Raw genomic sequence first — 19,981 nt, 5'->3', positions numbered from 1 at the left:
GTTGGCCACCGCGAGGAACTTTATCATCTCCTCTAGGAAGATGGACTTTTTGTCGAAGTTGTGATTTACGAGGATAGCAGGGGAGAGGGGGTGTTGGTTAAGGGATCTCGAAAACATTTCGTCTTTAACATTAGCCGATGCACGATTGCCGTTGTTCGTGGAAAAATCGAAGACGAACGGACTGCATTTCGCGTTTTGGAACTGCAGTATCTGGCGCAGTTTAGAAACGACGTATGCACCATTGGATCCCTATGCAGATGAGTGTTTTCACGGCTCGGCTAGAAATTCGAGTTCTAAATTGGAAAGTACAGTCCAAAGCGTTTTCTCCCGGAGTTGTTAATGAAAGGCTACCAGAACGCGCGGGGCCGGCTACAGAGCGAATCTGGATTCCCTAAATTTTGAGGTGAGAAAGAACACATATTAGCGCCTACAAGACTGCATGAATACTTCCCGCATTGCGTCAAACACAGTGCGCTCAGCAGCGGTCGACGTGAAACGCATAGCGCCTACAAGACGGAAGGAATACTTCACGCAGTCAGCGCGTCGCGGCGGCGGAAGTTAACCATCTATGGCATAGCGTTACGAATTCGTAACAAAATATTTTCGGGGTTTTAAAAGTTGAATCTTTCCCTGTGCCATGATTTTGCAAAATTTCATTAGTTGTATCGTTTTTTGAAAAATGGATTCCCTAAACTTTAAAATTTTGAAAAGAAATTGGTACTCTATTTTTTTATAGAAGCTACAAAATAAATTTGTGATGCATTAGATGCAGTTTAAGAAGTTTCCTTCTCTCATTCCGTTTGATCCTTGTGGAACCCGTGAGTCCTCGGTCCATTCCAGATGATAATCTTTGCAATTGGCCAAAATTTAATTTTTATTCCCGTTTGTGACACTGTGTGGAGGCCTAAAATACGGTTATCAATCAGAAATGGATTCACATTGTCTTAACTCTCAGAGGGGACTCAAATTTGTACTCCCTTTTCTACCTGCTCATCAATTGTATCTTAATGATAGAGGCACTAAGCGCAACGGAGCCACATAGAGTCCCTTTATACTGAGAGTCAAGACAACACCCCCTCATGAAGTCACAAACGGGAATAAAGATTACAGAAATTGAACGTTTTTTGTAATCTTTGATCGGCCCATTCTCAAATTCCTTTCTCCGTTCCTTCTTTCATTCCGTTTCTTCCTTGCCGAACCCATAATTCTCTGGTCCATTCCAGAATATAATCTTTGCAATCGGTGAAAATGTAATCTTTATTCCCGTTTGTGACACAGCGAAGGCCTAAAATACGGGAACCAATCAGAAATGTATTCACATTGTCTTGACTCTCAGTATAAAGGGACTCTAGAGCCACAGATCTGACCGCAGAGTGCCGCTGCAGTTCCGAATAATAACCCTTTAATCGGAAAGTCGCCGGCAGCGACCGCGAGAGAGCGCTCTCTCCGCCCACCCGCTCCGGTCGCAGGCCGCCCTGTGAGGAGCAGCGGGGATGATTTGTAGCGTCCGCCGCGGAGGAGCCGCTCATAAAACTGGCACTGAAAGCAACGTTAATTATAAATGATTTCAGCGAACAATTACGAAAACATCAAACACACTTTTCCGTTAATCAACCCGTTTTCCGGCCCGCCCGCTAGCGCCGCAATAAATCCCGCGGCGCCGTCGGGAACTAGCGATTCCTGCTCCGGCTCCTCCGTGAGAATTAAAAGCCGGACGTGAGTCGGATTCGAAATGGACCCATTTAGCGGGGGTTGTTTTGATGCCTCCAACCGGGACGAATACACTTTAATTTTGGATTATTTCAGCGGGTTGTTCAAATTGTGTAACGCTTTTACACTGGGAACCTGTCGAATACAGAATTTGCAGGTGTCTGAAATTTGATGAATTTCGTGTTTAAGGTGGTGCGATGGACGCCATATTTTGTGTTAGAACGGCATACGATATATCGCATCAGTTGGTTCCATTGTTTCAGCAACTCGTCATTTTTCTCCAATTTTGAGATCGCAATTCTGTTGTCAGGGGATTTAAGCACTCACTTACCTACCAATTTTAACAAAGAAATTCAACGTAATAGAGGCGTGGTTTTTTTTAGAGAGAAAATATCGCATTCGAGTGCAGTTTCGATATCAGTATCGAATGCGATATTTTCTCTCTAAAAAAAACCACGCCTTTATTACGTTGAATTTCTTTGTTAAAATTGGTAGGTAAGTGAGTGCTTAAATCCCCTGACAACAGAATTGCGATCTCAAAATTGGAGAAAAATGACGAGTAGCTGAAAAAATGGAACCAATTGATGCGATATATCGCATTCCGTTTTGACACAAAATATTGCGTCCATCGAATCACCTTAAGTGGAAACTACTGAGGTAACTGAACATGAGGATACCCTTGGTTCATGAATTGAACAATTATTAGAGAAGATATGACAAAATTATCTAACCTGCTAAATACATGTGTTTAAATGGAAAATGCTGCCAGATGACGTCACGAGGAGGTGCATTTTTTCACTTTTAAATCTATTTTTATACTATTTCCCATATCAGAAAAAAAAAATTGTAAAAGCACTTTAAGCACTTTCAGATGAGGCAATAACAAATTTGCATGCAAATTCCCCATTTTTATGATACATCTCTAGTACGGACTAATTGATACCTCTAAAGATGGAGAGAGCATTTTGATACTCGGTGGCAAAGGCGGATCAAGGGGGCGGATAAAAGGAGGAAACAACGGGAAGGAAGAAAGAAAGAGGGATTGAGCGGAGGAGGGGAAAAGGGACTTATTCATGAGAATTCGACTCAAACTGCATATTAGATGTTTTAATATTTCAAAAAATTTCTGAATGAGACATCCCAGACCCCCATACCTCCTCTCCCTCTTTCGAAGAGACTAGATCTGCCTATGCTTTAAAGTTTGCTTATTTCATTATTGACTGTAACATCGACATGATGACAATTAGACATCATTGCCTGATTGATTCCACCATTACTAAGGATTATTTTCCAGTTTCAATTAAAATACTCTTTTAACTCCTTATTTTTAAATGAGTCGATTGCGTAATATCTTTGGGCAGCAGTTTTACTCGACCTTCCATTTAAACTCTCATATCTGCGCCAATTTTCAAGCAAAAGAGATGATTTTGGTCTCATGAGAAGTAATGAAACTTTAAAATAAGACCACGATCAGCTAATAGTCAATTTAGTTTCAAAACTAGAACATCAGTCAGGGAACTTTTGAGACACCCCGTGAAGTATCCTTCACTGGGAAAAAAAAACACATTGGATCTAGAGTCCAGACGCTTGAAAACATTGACAAGAAAAAATACTCTTGATTCAATCAGATTTTTGCTTAAATCAAAAGGAAGTCCGCTCAAATTGAGAGGCTTGGTTCTTGATTTAAGCAAAAATCCGATTGAATCAAGACTGTTTTTTCTTGTCGATGTTTTTAAGAGTCTGGACTCTAGATCCAATGTGTTTTTTTCCAGTGCTTATACCCGCGTGCTAAAAAAATATATGTTATCGTATCATTTTGGATTTCAAAAAAGTATCTAGGCATGAGACAAAGGTCGTTTTAAAAATGAGTCGGAAGCAGTAGTTCCTGATTCGGACTTTCCGACTGCGACTTCTCGTACATGCAAGATCACGGAACGGAGCCCTGTGAATAAATTTGACTCACTTCCGCTCCTCCTAAGATCGCAGAGGAAACAGAGCTCACATACGAACTAAAACTTGAGGCAAATAAAGGTCGACTTCTCGTGAGCCATGCAACTCGATTGCACAGAAGGTTCCGTGGCTCACTACCCCAGACGTCTTTCAGGAGCGGAGCGAGAGGATGAATGAACTCTGCCCATCGAGAATTACTCGCGGTAAAATCAAGTTAACTACTTATTAAATCAACATGCTACATATTTATTCGGGGTCGAAGGAACGCTCAATTGCCAATAAACGATCCGGCTCCTGATAACCCCCTCCCCATGCCGCCCCCGTCCCCGCGCAACGTACCCTCTTTCACCCCGCCCGGCGCACAGTGAACAGGGTTGCACGCGTGAAATGAAAAATATGAAAGATTGGAAATTTCCGTGAATCTCACGAGACTGTGAATTATTCCATATTTTTCAGGGACTAGAGTATGCAACTCGCATTAAAACACACGAAAATAGAAGAAAGTCACAATTTTTAAATATTGCAAAACATGATAAGGAACTAGTATTTTTCAAAATCTTTCATAAATTTCTGAAATTTTATGAAATATTTCACGCGAAATTTCAAGATTTTATTTTTCATGAAAAATTGCAACCTTGAAAGTGAATCAACCCCATGCTGAAAAGCAGACTTCCGTTCGAAAATTGATACCGTGCCTTGAATTTATTTCAACGCACTTCTTTCACACTAGTGCCCGGGTGGCATTTTTGAACGGAAAAATCGCGATATTTTGAAATTCACTTGCGATTTTTTTTACGATTTTTTTACGATAAAATCGCTTCTTTTTTTATTATTCCTCCATAAACACATTAAAAAAAAAGGAAAGAGCAGAAATCCAAGAGAAATAAGAGTAAAATACAACAGGACTGGACAAGAGCGGTAACAAGAGAAAATAAGTATCTATTATCAGCACTAATTGGACCGCGTTTAACAGAAAGGAACCAAGCCACATCAGTTATTGTCAAATTTAATTGGGCAAGTCAATTTTTTACGAGAGAACGTTTGTGCGGCTTCCTTTGAAAATTTTAAGGAATTTGCTTCGTACTATGGAGAAAATTCACTGATATTTCCACGAAGATCCGACCAACCGTTTTCATATGAAAAATTAATTCGCCCAATTAAATTTGGCAATAGCTGATGTGGCTTGGTTCCCTTCTGTTTAACGCGGTCCAATTAAAATAAAGAAAACTCAATGTTATACACAACAAATAAGGAACGCTCAATAACTACTAGAGGAGGGCCTAGGTGTGCCGTTTGGCAATTCTACGGGTGGATAAAAGCGCCAGGATCTTCAAAATCTGAACAATTGCCCTCAATCTTGCCGCAATTTTATAGAAATAAAATTGTGTTCGGCAAAATCAAAATTTTATCTCGCAGTTTATCACGATTTTTTGCTCGACAATATTGTGATAAATCGCCGTCGATAAAATCACGATTTTATCGTAAATATATGCAATGAAATCGCAATTTATCGCAATTTTTTATCCGACAACATTGCAATAACTCGACGTCGATAAAATTGCGTTTCATTCCCCGATCAAATCGCAACTCATCGAAATAACTGCTACATGGATAAAGGTGGTAAGTGCTATTTGCGTTTGGACTTAATTTTACAATCAGGAATTACTGCTCCCGACTCATTTTTAAAACTACCTTTGTCTCATGCCCAGATACACTTTTGAAATCCAAAATAACACGATAATACGATAACATATATTTTCGGTGTGATGAACTGAGTCAGTTATGGTTGGGTTCGGTTAGGTCATGCAACTAAACTACCTCTGCGGCAATGAGTAGAGTATCATCGAAATTGAAGGCGCGTTCGGTTGAAAACCGTGTTAGTAGATTCTCACGGTGCCCTGGGTGAAAATTATCACGTGTTTTTCTGAAGCTTTTCTGAATTTCACCATATAAAGTTGACAGTTACACTACAGTTTGCAATAAGGGAGTATTTTAGATCAAATGTAAGTTAGATTATACAAATGACGTCATTTGTATATTATTGTCTTTTGACAATGATGATAATTGACACACTGATACTGATATCGTGTTCAGAAGTAATATCCAGACTTCCCATTTTGTGATTCTTTTTCCTCCTAATAATTTGAAGATAAAATGGACGTATTTCTGCTAAAAGGAACTATGCGCATATGTGTTTGCGTGTGACATAATTCCTTTTAGCATGAATTCTTCCAAATATGTTGAGTACTGCTTTAATTCGTGCATTGTCTATGAAAGCCCATTTAAGAGATTTTCATGCGAGACAAAATGCCAAATTTAAATTTTCTTGAAAAACCTCTGAATTCCCACGCAAATCAGTAACCAAAGTGCGAAACCACGTATCTTCGTTCACGACGTTGCAGATTTCCTGTCAGACTTTATTTTTTCAGGGGATATCTAGTCAATTCAATTTTTTTAAAACATGCTTGATTTTTCTTCTCTATCGACAGAATCTTCCGTAGACATTTGAAGCTTCGTAATTGGACTCTTTTCCAAATCACGTCCAATCACGTTCCAAAATTGCGAATGCGAGAAAAACAAGAAAACCGTTTCATTCGCTTTGTTGACGATTTTTGAATTCAAAAAAATGTGCGTTCTTTCGGAGGGCTATTTTGAAATCAGACACGATTGAATATACCACTGCAGAGAAGAAAGAAAAATTGACCCCTCTTCCACCATAATAGATATTGGTGCTCACGTGATTTGGAAAATAATCGGTTCAATTGACGTATTTGTCCTCGAAAAAGTAGAATAGGAGCAGAGATTTTAAAAAATGGACCACTAGACAAGGTACGAACTTCAGCATGCTGATACAAGCTTCTTAATCAAAATTGAACGTAAAACACGATGCGCACAGCGAAAATTGCCGAAATCAATTCCTTACGAAGATATTTAATAATTCTTGATGCATGAATTCAAACCACCCACTCATGAAAACTCAATGCTCTACGTGATTCACATCGCGCGCTAAACGTTATCATGACAGTCTCTGCGATATAAAAATCAAGCAACCTTAATCTTGACGCTTTGGCTCAGCTAAAGCAAATTTCTAATAGTTTGAACAACACTGGGTGGAAAATGAACATTGCTCGATTGAGAAGATAGCTGAAACCGTTGTAGTGCGCGATTTGACTCACAAAGAGCTTTGAGTTTCTTGTGAGCGGGCAGTTAAAATTCCTCGCAACCAATGTGAAATAAAAACGTTAATATCTTCGTTAGGAGTTGGTTTCAGTCATTTTCGTTGCGCGAATCGTGTTTTGCGTGAAATTTTGGTAAAGAAACATGTATCAGAATCCTTTAATTCGTACCTTGTCTAGTGGTCCATTGCGACGGAGATACGTGGCTTCGCGCTTCAGCCATCGCGATGCCTCCTGTCCAAGCCTCTCCCATCTTTCGATCCACAGTGCGGTGGGCTGGAATTTGTTCAACATTCTCGATTTCAATTACATTAAAGCCCGGGCCAGTGTTCCTGTAAACTTATGATCACGGTATCGCCTCATTTTTTACGCATTTCCGCCCGCGGGGGTTCTATTCGGACGCCATAAAATTTAAGGGGCCATCGGGCGGCCGGCAAGCGCGATCCGTCTAGAGCCCCGGAGAGTTTTTGGAGATAGCACGGTTTCTTTCCGGTGCGAGGGTGATTATGGACCCCATCGTCTTTGGGTTAAATGAAACTATGGACCACGTTAAGTGGCAAAGGAGTACCTTTATTGGATTATTTTTATAGAATGGCATACCTGCGAATATGTTACTTTCAAGAGTGAACCGTTAGATTCGAGAAATGGACAGTTTGGAAAAAATGATAATTCCTTTTTATCGCGGAAAAGTAGCTAATGAAGTTACAAGCATCTCTTTCTAATTTATAATTACAACGCTGTCGTTTGTTTCGGAAATTGCCCAACTTAAAGGTTTGGGAACGTTCATATTGCACTACTAAATACCCAAATATTTTCATATTTGTAGGCTAATGGGGCTCTTCTTAGGAACGGAGGAGCATGCCAAGAATCGTTCTCTTTCATCACAAATCTTTGATTATAATAAATCCTTTTTGAAACGAGAAATTTGAACATGAACGTCTCTCAAAAGGCACTTCTTCCTATTTTTCCTGTTTTCCTTCTTAATGTGATCCGTCACAGTCCCTTGGGTGGTCGAACTGGCGTGCAATTATGTATCACATCGATTATGTCAAACTCTCAGCAGGTTTTAAATTTTTAGCAAAAAAAAGCGATTATCCCTGCGCATGAACTTTTAAACCAGAAAATTGCAAAATATAGAGAAATAAAAGCAGGATCCTTGTTGAGAAAAAACTTGCATTCATACAGTTAATGATTTCTGTAACGGATGAGGTTTATTTACAGAAAGGATCTTACTTTCATTCCTCTGAATTTTACCAATTTTCTGGTTTAGAATGACTCTTTAGGCTCATCGTTCGCAGAGGCAATCGGTCTCCTTTTTACTAATAATTCAAAATCTGCAGAGTATTTTGATTTAATCGATGCGATATATGGCACACCAGTTCGGTGACGCAAAAAAACGTAATGAATAACCTTAAGAAAGAAGAGGAAGAAGCAGAGGCAGAAGAAACGAATGGATAGCTCCATAAAAGGGTTATATAAGAGAGCAGAGCCGGATTTACGCACTTGCCGCCCATGGGCCGCCTGTATTTTGCCGCCCACGGGCCGCCTGTAATTTGCCGCCTCCTTCTCATTCGTTTTGAAACATCAGTAAAAACCATCAAGTGAACGTGACGGAAGGGAAGGGGTGCATAAGATGCGTTAACTCGTGTTGGACACTTTTTTTTTTGCGAAAGCCCTGTCAACACTACTGGAAAAAGTCCACGGCGAGCTTTGTGCTAAAGTTACCTGAGTTTCGTAAACCTATCTCTGCGTGGACAAGGCCTTCCAATTATAAGAAATGAACGAGTAAATTATGAAAGAACAAACATAAATTTTTTTTAATCATTTTAACTTCCGCCGCCGCGCAGCGCTGCTACACTGTGTTCGGTGTTCGAAAGTATTCATGCAGTCTTGTAGGCGCTATGCGTCTCACGCCGACCGCTGCTGAACGCACTGAGTTTGACGCAATGCGTGAAGTATTCATGCAGTCTTGTAGGCGCTAATATGTGTTACATGCCGACCGCCGCGCGCCGCGCCGAGGGCTTCTCCTTTTCATCTCAAGTCCTCGTCATCATTTCTCTCTGCGCCGCGCCGCTCCAGGCCAAATTGCGTGTTCGGTTTCTTTTGTAACTAAAGGTGCTGTTTCTTGTATCACCGATTGACGACAAAATTAGAAATTACTATACTCTCAGGAAATTAGAGATTTTGTTGCCTTCTCTTGTTTGTAATTTTTTTTCTGAATCCGATTTTTTTTTAAACCTACAAAAACATTGCAAAATTTGCGGCCCTCTAACTTCGCCGCCATGGGCCGCAGCCCATGTGGCCACCCCCTAAATCCGGCCCTGCAAAAGGGTATACGAGGAACCGATGGGTGTAGCTCAGTTGGATCGCGTTAAGCAAAAAGGAACCAAGCCACATTAGCCATTACCAAATTTAACCGGGCAATGCAATTTTTCACAAGAGAAGGTTTGTGTGGATTTCTTTGAAAATTTTAAGGATTTGCTTCTCACAATGCAAGAAATTCACTGAAATTTGCACAAAAATCCGCATAACCGTTTTCATGTAAAAAATTAAACTGCCCAATCAATTTGGCTATAGCTACGTGGCTTGGTTCCTTTCTGGTTAACGCGGACCAGTTCAAACATCGGATAATCCGAGATACTTGGGACTGGGGCCTCACCGACCGCGGCAAAGCTCAACTGAGCTCTGCCATGCTACGGAAAAAACGCCGTAGAATCCATCAGGCGTTGCCAAATTCCCTCCGATAAAAGACGAATTAATTGGGGGGAGTTGGAAATGTGTCTTCAAATTTTTCAGATTATTTTGTTCGCAATTTCACCTAACGTTCCTGAAAATTTCAAGGAAAAATACGTATTTGCAACTTTCCTTAAAAATAAGCATTCTATCGGAGGAAATTTGGTAACTCCCGAATGTTCATACGGCGTTCTTCCTCAGCACGGCAGCGTAAGAATATATGCATAACAGACATGCGTCATAAAGCACATAGTTCCATTTGACGGAAATACGTCCATTGAATGGTAATGCGGGCTATATGGATCATAAATACGCGGCAGGACAAAATACATTACATCTGAAAATTAATCTGAAAATTTCCAAGAAAAATATGCATAACTTTCCTCAAAAATCATGTTCTATCCGGGGAAATTTGGCAACTCTCGAATGTTCATACGGCGTTCTTCCTCGCCACGGCAGAGCTGATCTACCGCGCTCCGCGACTCAACAGTAAGTCCACTGCATCGTGAACCGCAGCTGACACGTACCTTAATGGGCCTGAAGGCTCTCGCCAAAATGCACTTAGGGCTGTTCACCGTAACGCAGCGGTGATGGAGGATCAAGTGGACCGCGTTAAACAGAAAGGAACCAAGCCACATCAGCTATTGCCAAATTTAATCGGGCAATTTAATTTTTTACATGAAAATGGTTGTGCGGAATTTTGTGCAGATTTCAGAGAATTTTCTCCATAATACAAAGCAAATTCCTTAAAATTTTCAAAGAAATCTGCATAGACGTTCTCTCGTAAAAAATGAAATTTCGCCGTTAAATTTGGCAATAGCTGATGTGGCTTGGTTCCTTTCTGTTTAACGCGGTCCAACTTGTCTCAAAAATCATGTTCTATCCGGGGAATTTTGGCAACGCTCGAATGTTCATACGGCGTTCTTCCTCACCACGGCAGAGCTGATCTCCAGCGCTCCGCGACTCAACAGTAAGTCCACTGTACCGTGAACCGCAGCTGACACGTACCTTAATGGGCCTGACGGCTCTCGCCAAAATGCACTTAGGGCTGTTCACCGTAACGCAGCGGTGATGGAGGATCAAGTAATCTGCCGTGCCAAGGAAAACGCCGTATGAACCTGCAGGCGTTGCTAAATTTCCTTTCATTTAACGTGAATTCCTGGTAAATTTATGAATATTTCCCTCCCAATTTTCGGATAATTTAATTCACTATTTTACCTAAGATTCTGAAACTTTAAAGGGGAAATATGCATAACTTCCTCAAAAATAAAAATTTCATCAAAGGAAATTTGGCAACTCTCGAATGTTTATACGGCGTTCTTCCTTAGCACGGCAGTAATGACCTCGCGGGCCCGAGATAACGCGGAACTGTTGCGGAAGAGAGCAAAAATTCGGGATTCGCCGGGCCGAGCGCGCTCCCGAATCTGCATAAGCCGGTCGGACGGTCTGTGACGGAAAGTTTCGCAAGTTGCGGAAATTCCGGGCGCGGCGCGAGTCGGCCAACTTCCGCCCGTTGATATTAATCTCCGCCGTTTTTATACCTAATGGCCGGCTCCTAAGATTAAAGGCCGCCCTGGCCCCGCTCCCGTCCGCACCACCCCGGGCCGCTCATGCAGATGCCCGGCTAATTCCTGCGCGGCGTTGCCAAATCGTTGCGGGTTCTCTAATCAATTGATAGGAATCTTAAAACAAGCAGTGAAAGTATACCAGTGCTCCCATTCCATGCCCGTCAAAAGTTCCGGGATTCGAAACTTTTTTGTTACAATATCTCCCAATCCATGACCGTCAAAAGTTCCGGGATTCTCTATAGATTTTTTCAAAAGTTCCGGAAAATGCAAAAGATCAGATGCACTACAGGAATTTCAAAAGTTCCGGAAAAAATTCAGGAAAATCTCAAAAGTTCCTGAGATTTTCCTGAATTGTCCACCTTAAATCCACCTGAATTCCAACCTTCCCGTAACGCTTTGCGCCTCAGGTGTTGTTGCTTGATACTCAAGTTCAAACTGACTTGTTTATGCTTAAAAATTGAAATTTGTGAGCAAATATTTCATACAATATGTATTAGGACTGGTTTTACTTGGAATCATTAATATCTCAATTTTCTCAAAAACTGCACTTATACGTCTTGTCCTCCAAGCCCCTCGGGTGAAGACGTATCAGATATTTTTAGTGCATTATCTTAAAAAGCTCTCAAATATTAAATCCGAGATTTAAAAGTATTTTTATTTTTTTTTCGTTTCATGTGGAAAGCAGCATAGTGCAGTTTTCACAAGCGGACTAAAACCATCCCATTTATCATCCAAATAAATGATCAAAATTCAGATCTTTCACAACAGTCATCTTGTTTTTGAAACGCATAGCGTGACATTTCACAACTTTCGCACATACTACCACTAAGTTAGTTTGCTGTTTAGGTTTCTTTGTGATAGAATATTTTGTGCAAGAAAAGTCGGAAAAACCTAGAGCTTTGTCGCGTAGAAGCGGGAGGATAAATCACATTAAATCACCAAAAACGGCAACAAGAGAGATGTGGACGCCTATACCCCCCTCCACCCTGTTCCTTCCCCCCTCATGAGCCCCCCATAATTTGGAACTGCGATCAGTCTCCCCCACGCGCGGTCGCTTATAATGTGCACGAAAGTTTAAACACCACTTGTGAACTTTTTGGTCATTTAATAGTTTGGAGCCGGTCCACTGCACCGAATTTTTTAATACTCCACTAATTTACAGCGTAACTATTCGCTTAATATTTAGCTCTCGCAGAGGCACCCATTAGCGGTCAGGCCATGTTTCCCAAAATTCCTCTAAAACTAGTTTCAACGTGCGGTATATTTGCGTTTATTTCCCTCGTGATTAAACGCAGATGTTTACGATTTGTGCTCAAATCAGGAGTTGGGAGCAGTTCATGAAATAAGTATCGCTGAAAATCTGTTTTTTTTAGTTCTTTCGTAACGCATTATGCAAGTCAGATTTGATCCTAGTTTGATCCTCATTTTTGATCGTCTCGTTTGATCCTAATTTTTTCCTTAAATTGGCGTTTTGGGAAGAATTTTGGGTGCAAAATTACCACCCCCCGTCAATTTTAGATCTTAAAATTTGTGGAAAAGCAGAGCTGAATGCTAATCACAGCCTTACATAACCGTACCTTCGAACTCCCCTCTCCCTCATGTAACGCACTTTTGAGTTCTCAATACAAGGCGCACGTTATCATATGAACAGCTCTGGTAAAAATTAGTGATAGGAGCTGCGTTTCAAAATACCATAGGATTTCTTATAGCCGGATAAAGAAGGTTACAGAAAATCATATAGCTGGCTGTAGAATGCGGAGAAAATCATACGGCCGGGCTATACGAAGCGATAAAAAATTATGCAGCCGGGATATCGTTCCTATCGCCGGGCTTTACACTTTATCGCCTGGCTGTTGCTTTTTCGCCATCGATTTAAAAGGCTATAAGAAATTGTGTAGAAATTCGTGTGCTTTGGAAATCAGTAAGTTTGATACAGAACCACCTCAATATTTACAAAACACACATTATATTTTCCTTTAATACATATTTTTTTCCATCAATTAAAATGAGAATAATCCATACAGGATGTGCAAACATTTCAACATCATGAGTTGAATAACGCTGACTCCGCCAGATTAAATATTAGAGCCTAACACAAAGCGGAGCGGCGACGCACTGGCGCCTGCAAACCTAACAGGGATACCTCACGCATTGCGCAACGCGTGAAGTATCCCTGTTAGGTTTGTAGGCGCCAATGCGCTGCAGCGAGCCAAGGCGCTTGAAACAACTATTTCACAACAGAGGTATTGCACAGTATCATACGAAACTGAAGGCGCTCTAATATATTAGGAATGGCAGGCATCCATCAAAAGTACGGAGCTTTCCTCACAAAATAAATCAAGATACTACGGCCCAAAAAGAGAGCAGTAGTCCAGAAACTCACTAAGTCCTAGCATCCGTAATTAGTAACGTTTAGCATACACTTCATCGCCTGGCTGTTGCTTAATCGCCATCGGCTATACAAGTCTATAGGAAATTGTGCAGCCAGCTATAGAAGCTATTGGAAATCTTACAGCCGGCTGTAGGTCTCTAGTATTTTGGAACACAGATTCTACTGCCAATTTTTACCAGGGAGTTAACTCTGAAAATTATTTCCTTCTCTTTTCTTACGAGCTTCAAATCATCATTAACCTCTTGCTCGGTTTGATGATCAATTCTGAGTGTGTCGTGTACCAAAGTCATTTTTAAACACTATAGTTCAGGTCGTAGAGCCAGTATCTCAATTTTGAGTTTTTCTAGGTACCTTTTTCTAAGATCGCACTGGAAAGAAAAAGTGGCTTGGATCTAAAGTCCAGACTCTTGAAAACAATGACAAGAAAAAAATACTCTTGATTCAATCGGATGATTGCTTGAATCAAAAGGAAATCTGCTTGAATTAAGAGGCTTGGTTCTCGATTGATTCAAGAGTATTTTTTCCTGTCAATGTTTTCAAGAGTCTAGATCCAAGCTACTTTTTTTTCCAGTGTGGAACACAAGGATACGCCACGTTGATAAACAGCTTTCGTTCTTATTGGTCGAATAGTTTCCGCAACCCTTGCGCTTCCTGGAGAATTTGTAACCTAATTCCTCACTTCTAAATTCACTCATCCCTCACTTGTTTTGCATCCTGAAGTTACGTCCTTTCCCTGGAGTACGGAGTGGTGAAAAATCCCGCATGCGGCTGTCATTTTTTCATCTCATCACCAGCATAAGAATTGAGCGATGGCAAAACGTGATATGGTTATCCCCGGTGGACCATCGCTTGCAAGTAATCTTACGGACTCCAGGGGTCGTCGGAGAAGAGACTTGGTAGGCTTGAGCATCTACACTTTCAGATCTTGTGAAGTAGATTTAGCACGGCTGGTTTCAGCTGTCCGGTGCACTGACTCCGGGAGAGCAAGTCTCTCCCTTTTTTTGATTTTTTACGGTAGCGTGCATCTCAAAAGCCTCACGGTTCCTGCACGTCCTCTGCCCACTCTGCATGCCCACATCCCACAATCCGTCGCCCCCCTGACACAAGGGCACGAGCCCCGGAAAGCAAACAATTATACGGAGCACAAGGGTCACGCGGGAATTGAGATACGTTCTTACGTCAGAAGGGCGACGAATTAAACGTATCAACATGCGCGCTTCAAAACCCACTCTTCGTACCATGACGTTTAGCTTTTTGCGCACTCTGGTTTAAGAGCCGGACTCGTCCGTTGTCAAATTAAGAGGAAACTGTGGTTATTTTTCTCGGAAGAAGAGGAAATTCTATGGTTAATTTCCCAAACCACGTATCTCAGTTTGTGACGTTTCAGACTTGCTGTCGTTCTTTATTTTTTCAATGGAGAACTATTCAGCATCATTTCTTTAAAACGTCCTTGAATTTTCTTCTCTTTGCGAAGAATGTTCGGTGAAAACTTCAAAGATAAATGTTGATTTGGACGTATATCTATCAGACGGAACTATGTGCATTAAGCCATGAGCCCTGAGACCCATGAGAATAAATTTATAACACGGCTCACGTCATAGTGCACATAGTTCCGTTTGACAGAAATACGTCCATTTGTTCTCCTTCAAAAAAATAAAAAGGGAACGGGGATTTTGAAACACGGCAAAGGAGATATGTGATTTAGAAGTTTCACCATTGGCTTTTGTTATGTAGAATTGAATAGCTAAAGTCAAGAAATGAGTATCTCAAATGGGACAATATTTTGCAATTCGGAACTAATATTTCTTACTCATTTTAGAGATCATATACCTATTGTGCCATCAGTTTTTTAATGCAGCTATTGGTGATTTTGTTGGTGAAATCCATACTGCAAAATGTAGTCCGGTTGTGACGTTACGAACCTTAAAAAATCATTGATCGAGAGATAAACACTGACACTTGATTACAAATCGAGAGGGACAATGGAGGCAAGTTCAAAATTATGAACCCCTAGGTTCCAAAAAATGTCCAAGTTTCCTCCCTTGAAATCTGCTTATCCAGCTCAACTTTTTTTTACAAGTAGCTATACAATTTGAGCAAATAATTTGTAGGATATGAAAAATTATAGAGTCTGCTCTACATTAAAATATGCTTAAGCCTGATGCCTTTCTTCCGCCCATGTACTCAGTTTTAGTTTTCGACCCTGAGACCATATTCCCCTTCAATTATCCAAGTTTAGTTTTTCCCTAAATGAACCATGTTGTTAAAAAAAAAGAAGGAACAAAATTAGATTCACTCATTCATTCAATGAAAATAACGTAAACTTGCCGAAAATGTCTCAAACACATTCTTGACACTTTGGGGATAATGAAATGGACGCAATTAAGCTAAAAGGTACCATGTGAAGATGAATGAACCAATTCAAAATATACAAACAGCTTCTTTTGATTTAATTATTTTTCACATAGTTCATTTTGGTATAAATACTTCCAAATGGCCTTGCCAATGATTACCATGCTTATTGAGTAAGTGCTCTCTCACTCTAAAGTTTGACAAAGTTCACTGAAAAAAAACTCCGGCCGTGGAAGCCGTGATTACGGGCTATATAGACATACCGTCCGCGTTCCTGGCTCAGAGGCCGAAAGTTCCGGGCATAGCACCCGGAATAATCGAAGCTACGGCTCCAGCACCGGGAACTTTCGGCCTTTGAGCTCGGAACGGATGGTATGTGAATAAAGCCCGTAACTTCCTTTTGCTGTGTTAAGAAATGTGTGTTTTTCAGCGTTTTCAGCGTTTTTCAGTGTTTTTCAGTGTAAATGAGGTTTTAAAATTGATCACTTTGAACGCGGTCTCTCCGATTGTGTTGCATTTTTTCGCAGATTGGCACGTGTTCTTCCCTTCTCGGCAACGCAGTGAAAGCGCAGGAGAGGGCAGTCGGGAGAACCCTCGTCTGAAAAATCGTTCGTGCCAGCTTTTGGTACTTTAACCGGCTTCCGGCCCGCGGGTGGGGTCGCTCCTTTGCGCCGTTTCGCGAATCTAACTTTTCACTGCAATTAACTTTTTATAATGCTGGCCAGTCATTTCACGCGCTGGTTAGTGGAGGTCTATTTCCGGCACCCCTCGCTGCCTTCCCCCTCCCCGCTATGCTCCGCTTAATATTTTACGGTATTGTCCGGACTCGTAAAACTACACGTTGCCACATACTGGCGTCTCGTGTTTTTTTTGGAGGGGAGGGGAGGAGTGCTAAAAATTTAGTACTATGGGTTGTTAAGAATATGTTATGATCGTCTGAAAGAAAGTGACTTTGCGTTAAGTAGGCACAAACAATCCAAATTGAGGTATTGATACACCTTAGCATATAAGAGTAATTCTTACATTGGGTCAAAGGAATTTCGAAAAGTTTCGAATTAGTCTGGAAACAAGATTTTCAGAGTTCGCGATGGAAAAACGGAGGCATTCCTTTTTACCTATACGGACTATCGTAGATAACGAAAATAGTTATTAACAAACCAGAGAGCAATTAGATAAGATATTATTATCATATTCTTTCGTACGGACATATAATTTACAGTACGTCAAATTTAAAAATTTAAAAAATTTACGAAAATTTAAAAATTTTCAAAAACAATTTTTAAAAACACTCACTTGCATAAACTATTTCAATTTTCGGAGCGGACGCGTTTCGGAGGTGTCCCTGACCTCCATCCTCGGCGCGACATTATAATTTACAATTATATTTACATTATATAATAGTAATGATATAATTTACATGTTTTTTTATACGATAAATAAAATAAATATACATAAGGATTGTTAGTAGTAAATACCACACGGGATCATTCTGACTCTTACATCGGCTTGATGGACGCATCTTTGATTCATCAGAGGAAAATCCTGTAACATGAAAAGAGTAAAACTATTGGAGTTGAACTACTTGTTTAACAGCTTGTTCCTTTTTTGCCACGCAAACTTGAACCGATTTGATAAAAAAAATAATAAATTCAAGTCTCTTGGTGCAATAATTTGCAAGTAATGATGATTACTCTTATTTCTCAGAATGAATTTTGTCTGTCCTATCACCATTAAAAAATATATTATATCAATAAGATAGGATAGGCAACAAAGTTAGCAAAACACGTCAGTATAAAAATCATTCATTGTTCAGTGAAACGTTTACTTCAGATCTGCTATCTATAATTAAAGAATTATGCCACAGTTTTACCTGAACTTAAAATTCCACGCTTTGGTTCATACGCCTTTGATTTCTAAAAGACGGCGTGGAGAAGTTATTCCACTGTTTGTTAAAATTCGAGTAAGAACGGTCTGATGAGTTTTGCCTGAAAGATAAATGACATGAATAGAGTATATACACAACATTTAAACCATCAACTTAAGCTACGAATTTACTTATTTTTAGAAGTTTCTTTTTGCTCTCTAAGATTTGAATGCGTATTATTATTATGTTTTTATTCTTCAAATTTTCATAGCTCTCTGCTGATTGATTTCCCTTAAACAATACTTGAAAAAATTAAGGAACGGAATGGCATACCTGACGTAATTCAAAGTCCTTCTCCACCTTTCTCCTGCTCTGTGGTTATTTCTGTTAGTGTAGTGAGAATGGCTCGATTTTCTTTGATTCTCAGACTTGAACTCACGTTCAATTTGACCATTCAAGCAACTGAATCCATCGAGTCCTCTTACGATACGATTTTGCTCCGATATGCTACACATTTGACTAGAAGTGAAATAGCACGAATTTGATTTATTAGAATGAAAATGGAATTCAACAAAATCATTCATGAAAGTATCAAAACCCACAGCCGCGCAAATAATATCCGGACAAGGATTCATGAAGAAGAAATACCCAAATCAAACCATAAACTCGTTAAGTTTCTGCATATAGGGTAAAGTCAATAAGTAATGGAATCAAGGCAAATTTACTCTGAATACTGGGTCGGACATACTTAGTAGCCGGTGTAAAAGTAAACCAAAGTTTAGTAGAATGGAATCATTTTCAATTTTTAATTTATTCCTGGACACAATTCACTGCTTTCCATTTCCTTGATTGAGCATACATCCATTCCATTATACATGTGTCCATGTTCTCGGTTCTACCGAGGCACGCTTTTCTTTTACCAGTATCTTTGTTCTTCCGATTGGTCAAAATCGAATCAAATCAGCTGTTAACTATGCTCTTACCCTGGTAAAAATTGGCGATAGGAGCTGCGTTTCAAAATACCATGGGAGTTCTTATAGCCGACTGACGAAGGCGATAGAAAATCATATAGCTGGCTGTAGAAAGTGGAAAAAATCATACTGCCGGGCTACACGAAGCGATAAAAAATTATACAGCCGGGCTGTAGTTCCTATCGCCGGGCTTTACACTTCATCGCCTGGCTGTTGCTTTTTCTCCATCGGCTATAAAAGGCTATAAGAAATTGTGTAGAAATTCGTGTGCTTTGTAAATCCTTAAGTTTGTACGGAATCACCTTAATATTTACAAAACGCACATTATATTTTCCTTTACTACATATTTTTTTCATCAATTAAAATGAGAATAATCCATACAGAGTGTGCAAACATTTCAAAGTCATGAGTTGAAAAACGCTGACTCCACGAGATTAAATATTAGAGCCTAACACAAAGCGGAGCGGCGGCGCACTGGCGCCTACAAACCTAACAGGGATACTTCACGCATTGCGCAATGCGTGAAGTATCCCTGTTAGGTTTGTAGGCGCCAATGCGCGTTTTGCGCTGGCTGCCCGCCCGCCGCGCCGCGCCGCAGCGTACCACGGCGCTTGAAGCAACTATTTCACACCAGAGGTATTGCACAGTATCATACGAAATTGAAGGCGCTCCAACATATTAGGAATGGCAGGCATCCTTCAAAAGCACGGAGCTTTCCTCGCAAAATAAATCAAGATACTACGGCCTAAAAAGAGAGCGGTAGTCCAAAAACTCACTAAGTCCTAGCATCCGTAATTAGTAACGTTTAGCATACACTTTATCGCCAGGCTGTTGCTTACTCGCCATCGGCTATAAAAGGCTATAAGAAATTGTGTTGCCGGCTATAGAAGCTATTGGAAATCTTACAGCCGGCTGTTGGTCAATGGTATTTTGGAACACAGATTCTACTGCCAATTTTTACCAGGGTATAGTTGCACCGTTGTAAATCTCCGCCCATTTTTGTACTTTTCTGCTGCCTTGACATCTTCCTTGAATTTTCTTGCCTTCTACAAAGTTTTCACGGTAAATTTCAATGCTATTTTTCGGTTATTTTTTTCTGGGGAAAAAATTAAACATCATAGCAGATGTTGAAACATTGCAATGAGCACACAATTTTTTTTTTTACATTGGTCATATGCATGTAACACAACCTTTATTTACGCGATATTTCATCATTTGTGATTTACCTGAAATTTTCCAAGTATTGTTCGTTCATACTTGAACTG

At 40.3% G+C, this 19,981-nt stretch overlaps 2 protein-coding genes across 3 annotated transcripts in view; one reads left to right on the top strand and one right to left on the bottom strand.

Annotated features, from left to right (window-relative positions):
- LOC109035364 (piwi-like protein Siwi) overlaps positions 1-19,981 on the top strand; it is a 53,455-nt gene that overhangs the window by 18,570 nt on the left and 14,904 nt on the right. The gene's annotated exons all lie outside the window — the stretch shown is intronic.
- On the bottom strand, positions 17,044-19,975 carry LOC140224974 (uncharacterized). Its single transcript, XM_072302155.1, has 4 exons — positions 19,943-19,975; positions 18,079-18,264; positions 17,752-17,866; positions 17,044-17,423 (listed from the first exon to the last, which is right to left on the bottom strand). The coding sequence occupies exons 1-3, from the start codon at positions 19,969-19,971 to the stop codon at positions 17,758-17,760; spliced, it is 324 nt and encodes a 107-aa protein (XP_072158256.1). The 5' UTR covers positions 19,972-19,975; the 3' UTR covers positions 17,044-17,423; positions 17,752-17,757.

The sequence above is a fragment of the Bemisia tabaci genome, chromosome 7, assembly GCF_918797505.1.
Source record: "Bemisia tabaci chromosome 7, PGI_BMITA_v3".
Taxonomy (NCBI): domain Eukaryota; kingdom Metazoa; phylum Arthropoda; class Insecta; order Hemiptera; family Aleyrodidae; genus Bemisia; species Bemisia tabaci.
This window is presented reverse-complemented; position numbering and strand designations above follow the sequence as displayed.

Bases quoted from the DNA above. Each gene is read 5' to 3' on its own strand.
- LOC140224974 (XM_072302155.1), bottom strand. From the start codon at position 19,971: ATGAACGAACAATACTTGGAAAATTTCAG. The intron at 18,265-19,942 runs GTAAATCACAAA...TTTCACTTCTAG, and splicing joins CAATACTTGGAAAATTTCAG to TCAAATGTGTAGCATATCGG. The intron at 17,867-18,078 runs GTATGCCATTCC...TTTATCTTTCAG, and splicing joins AGGACTTTGAATTACGTCAG to GCAAAACTCATCAGACCGTT.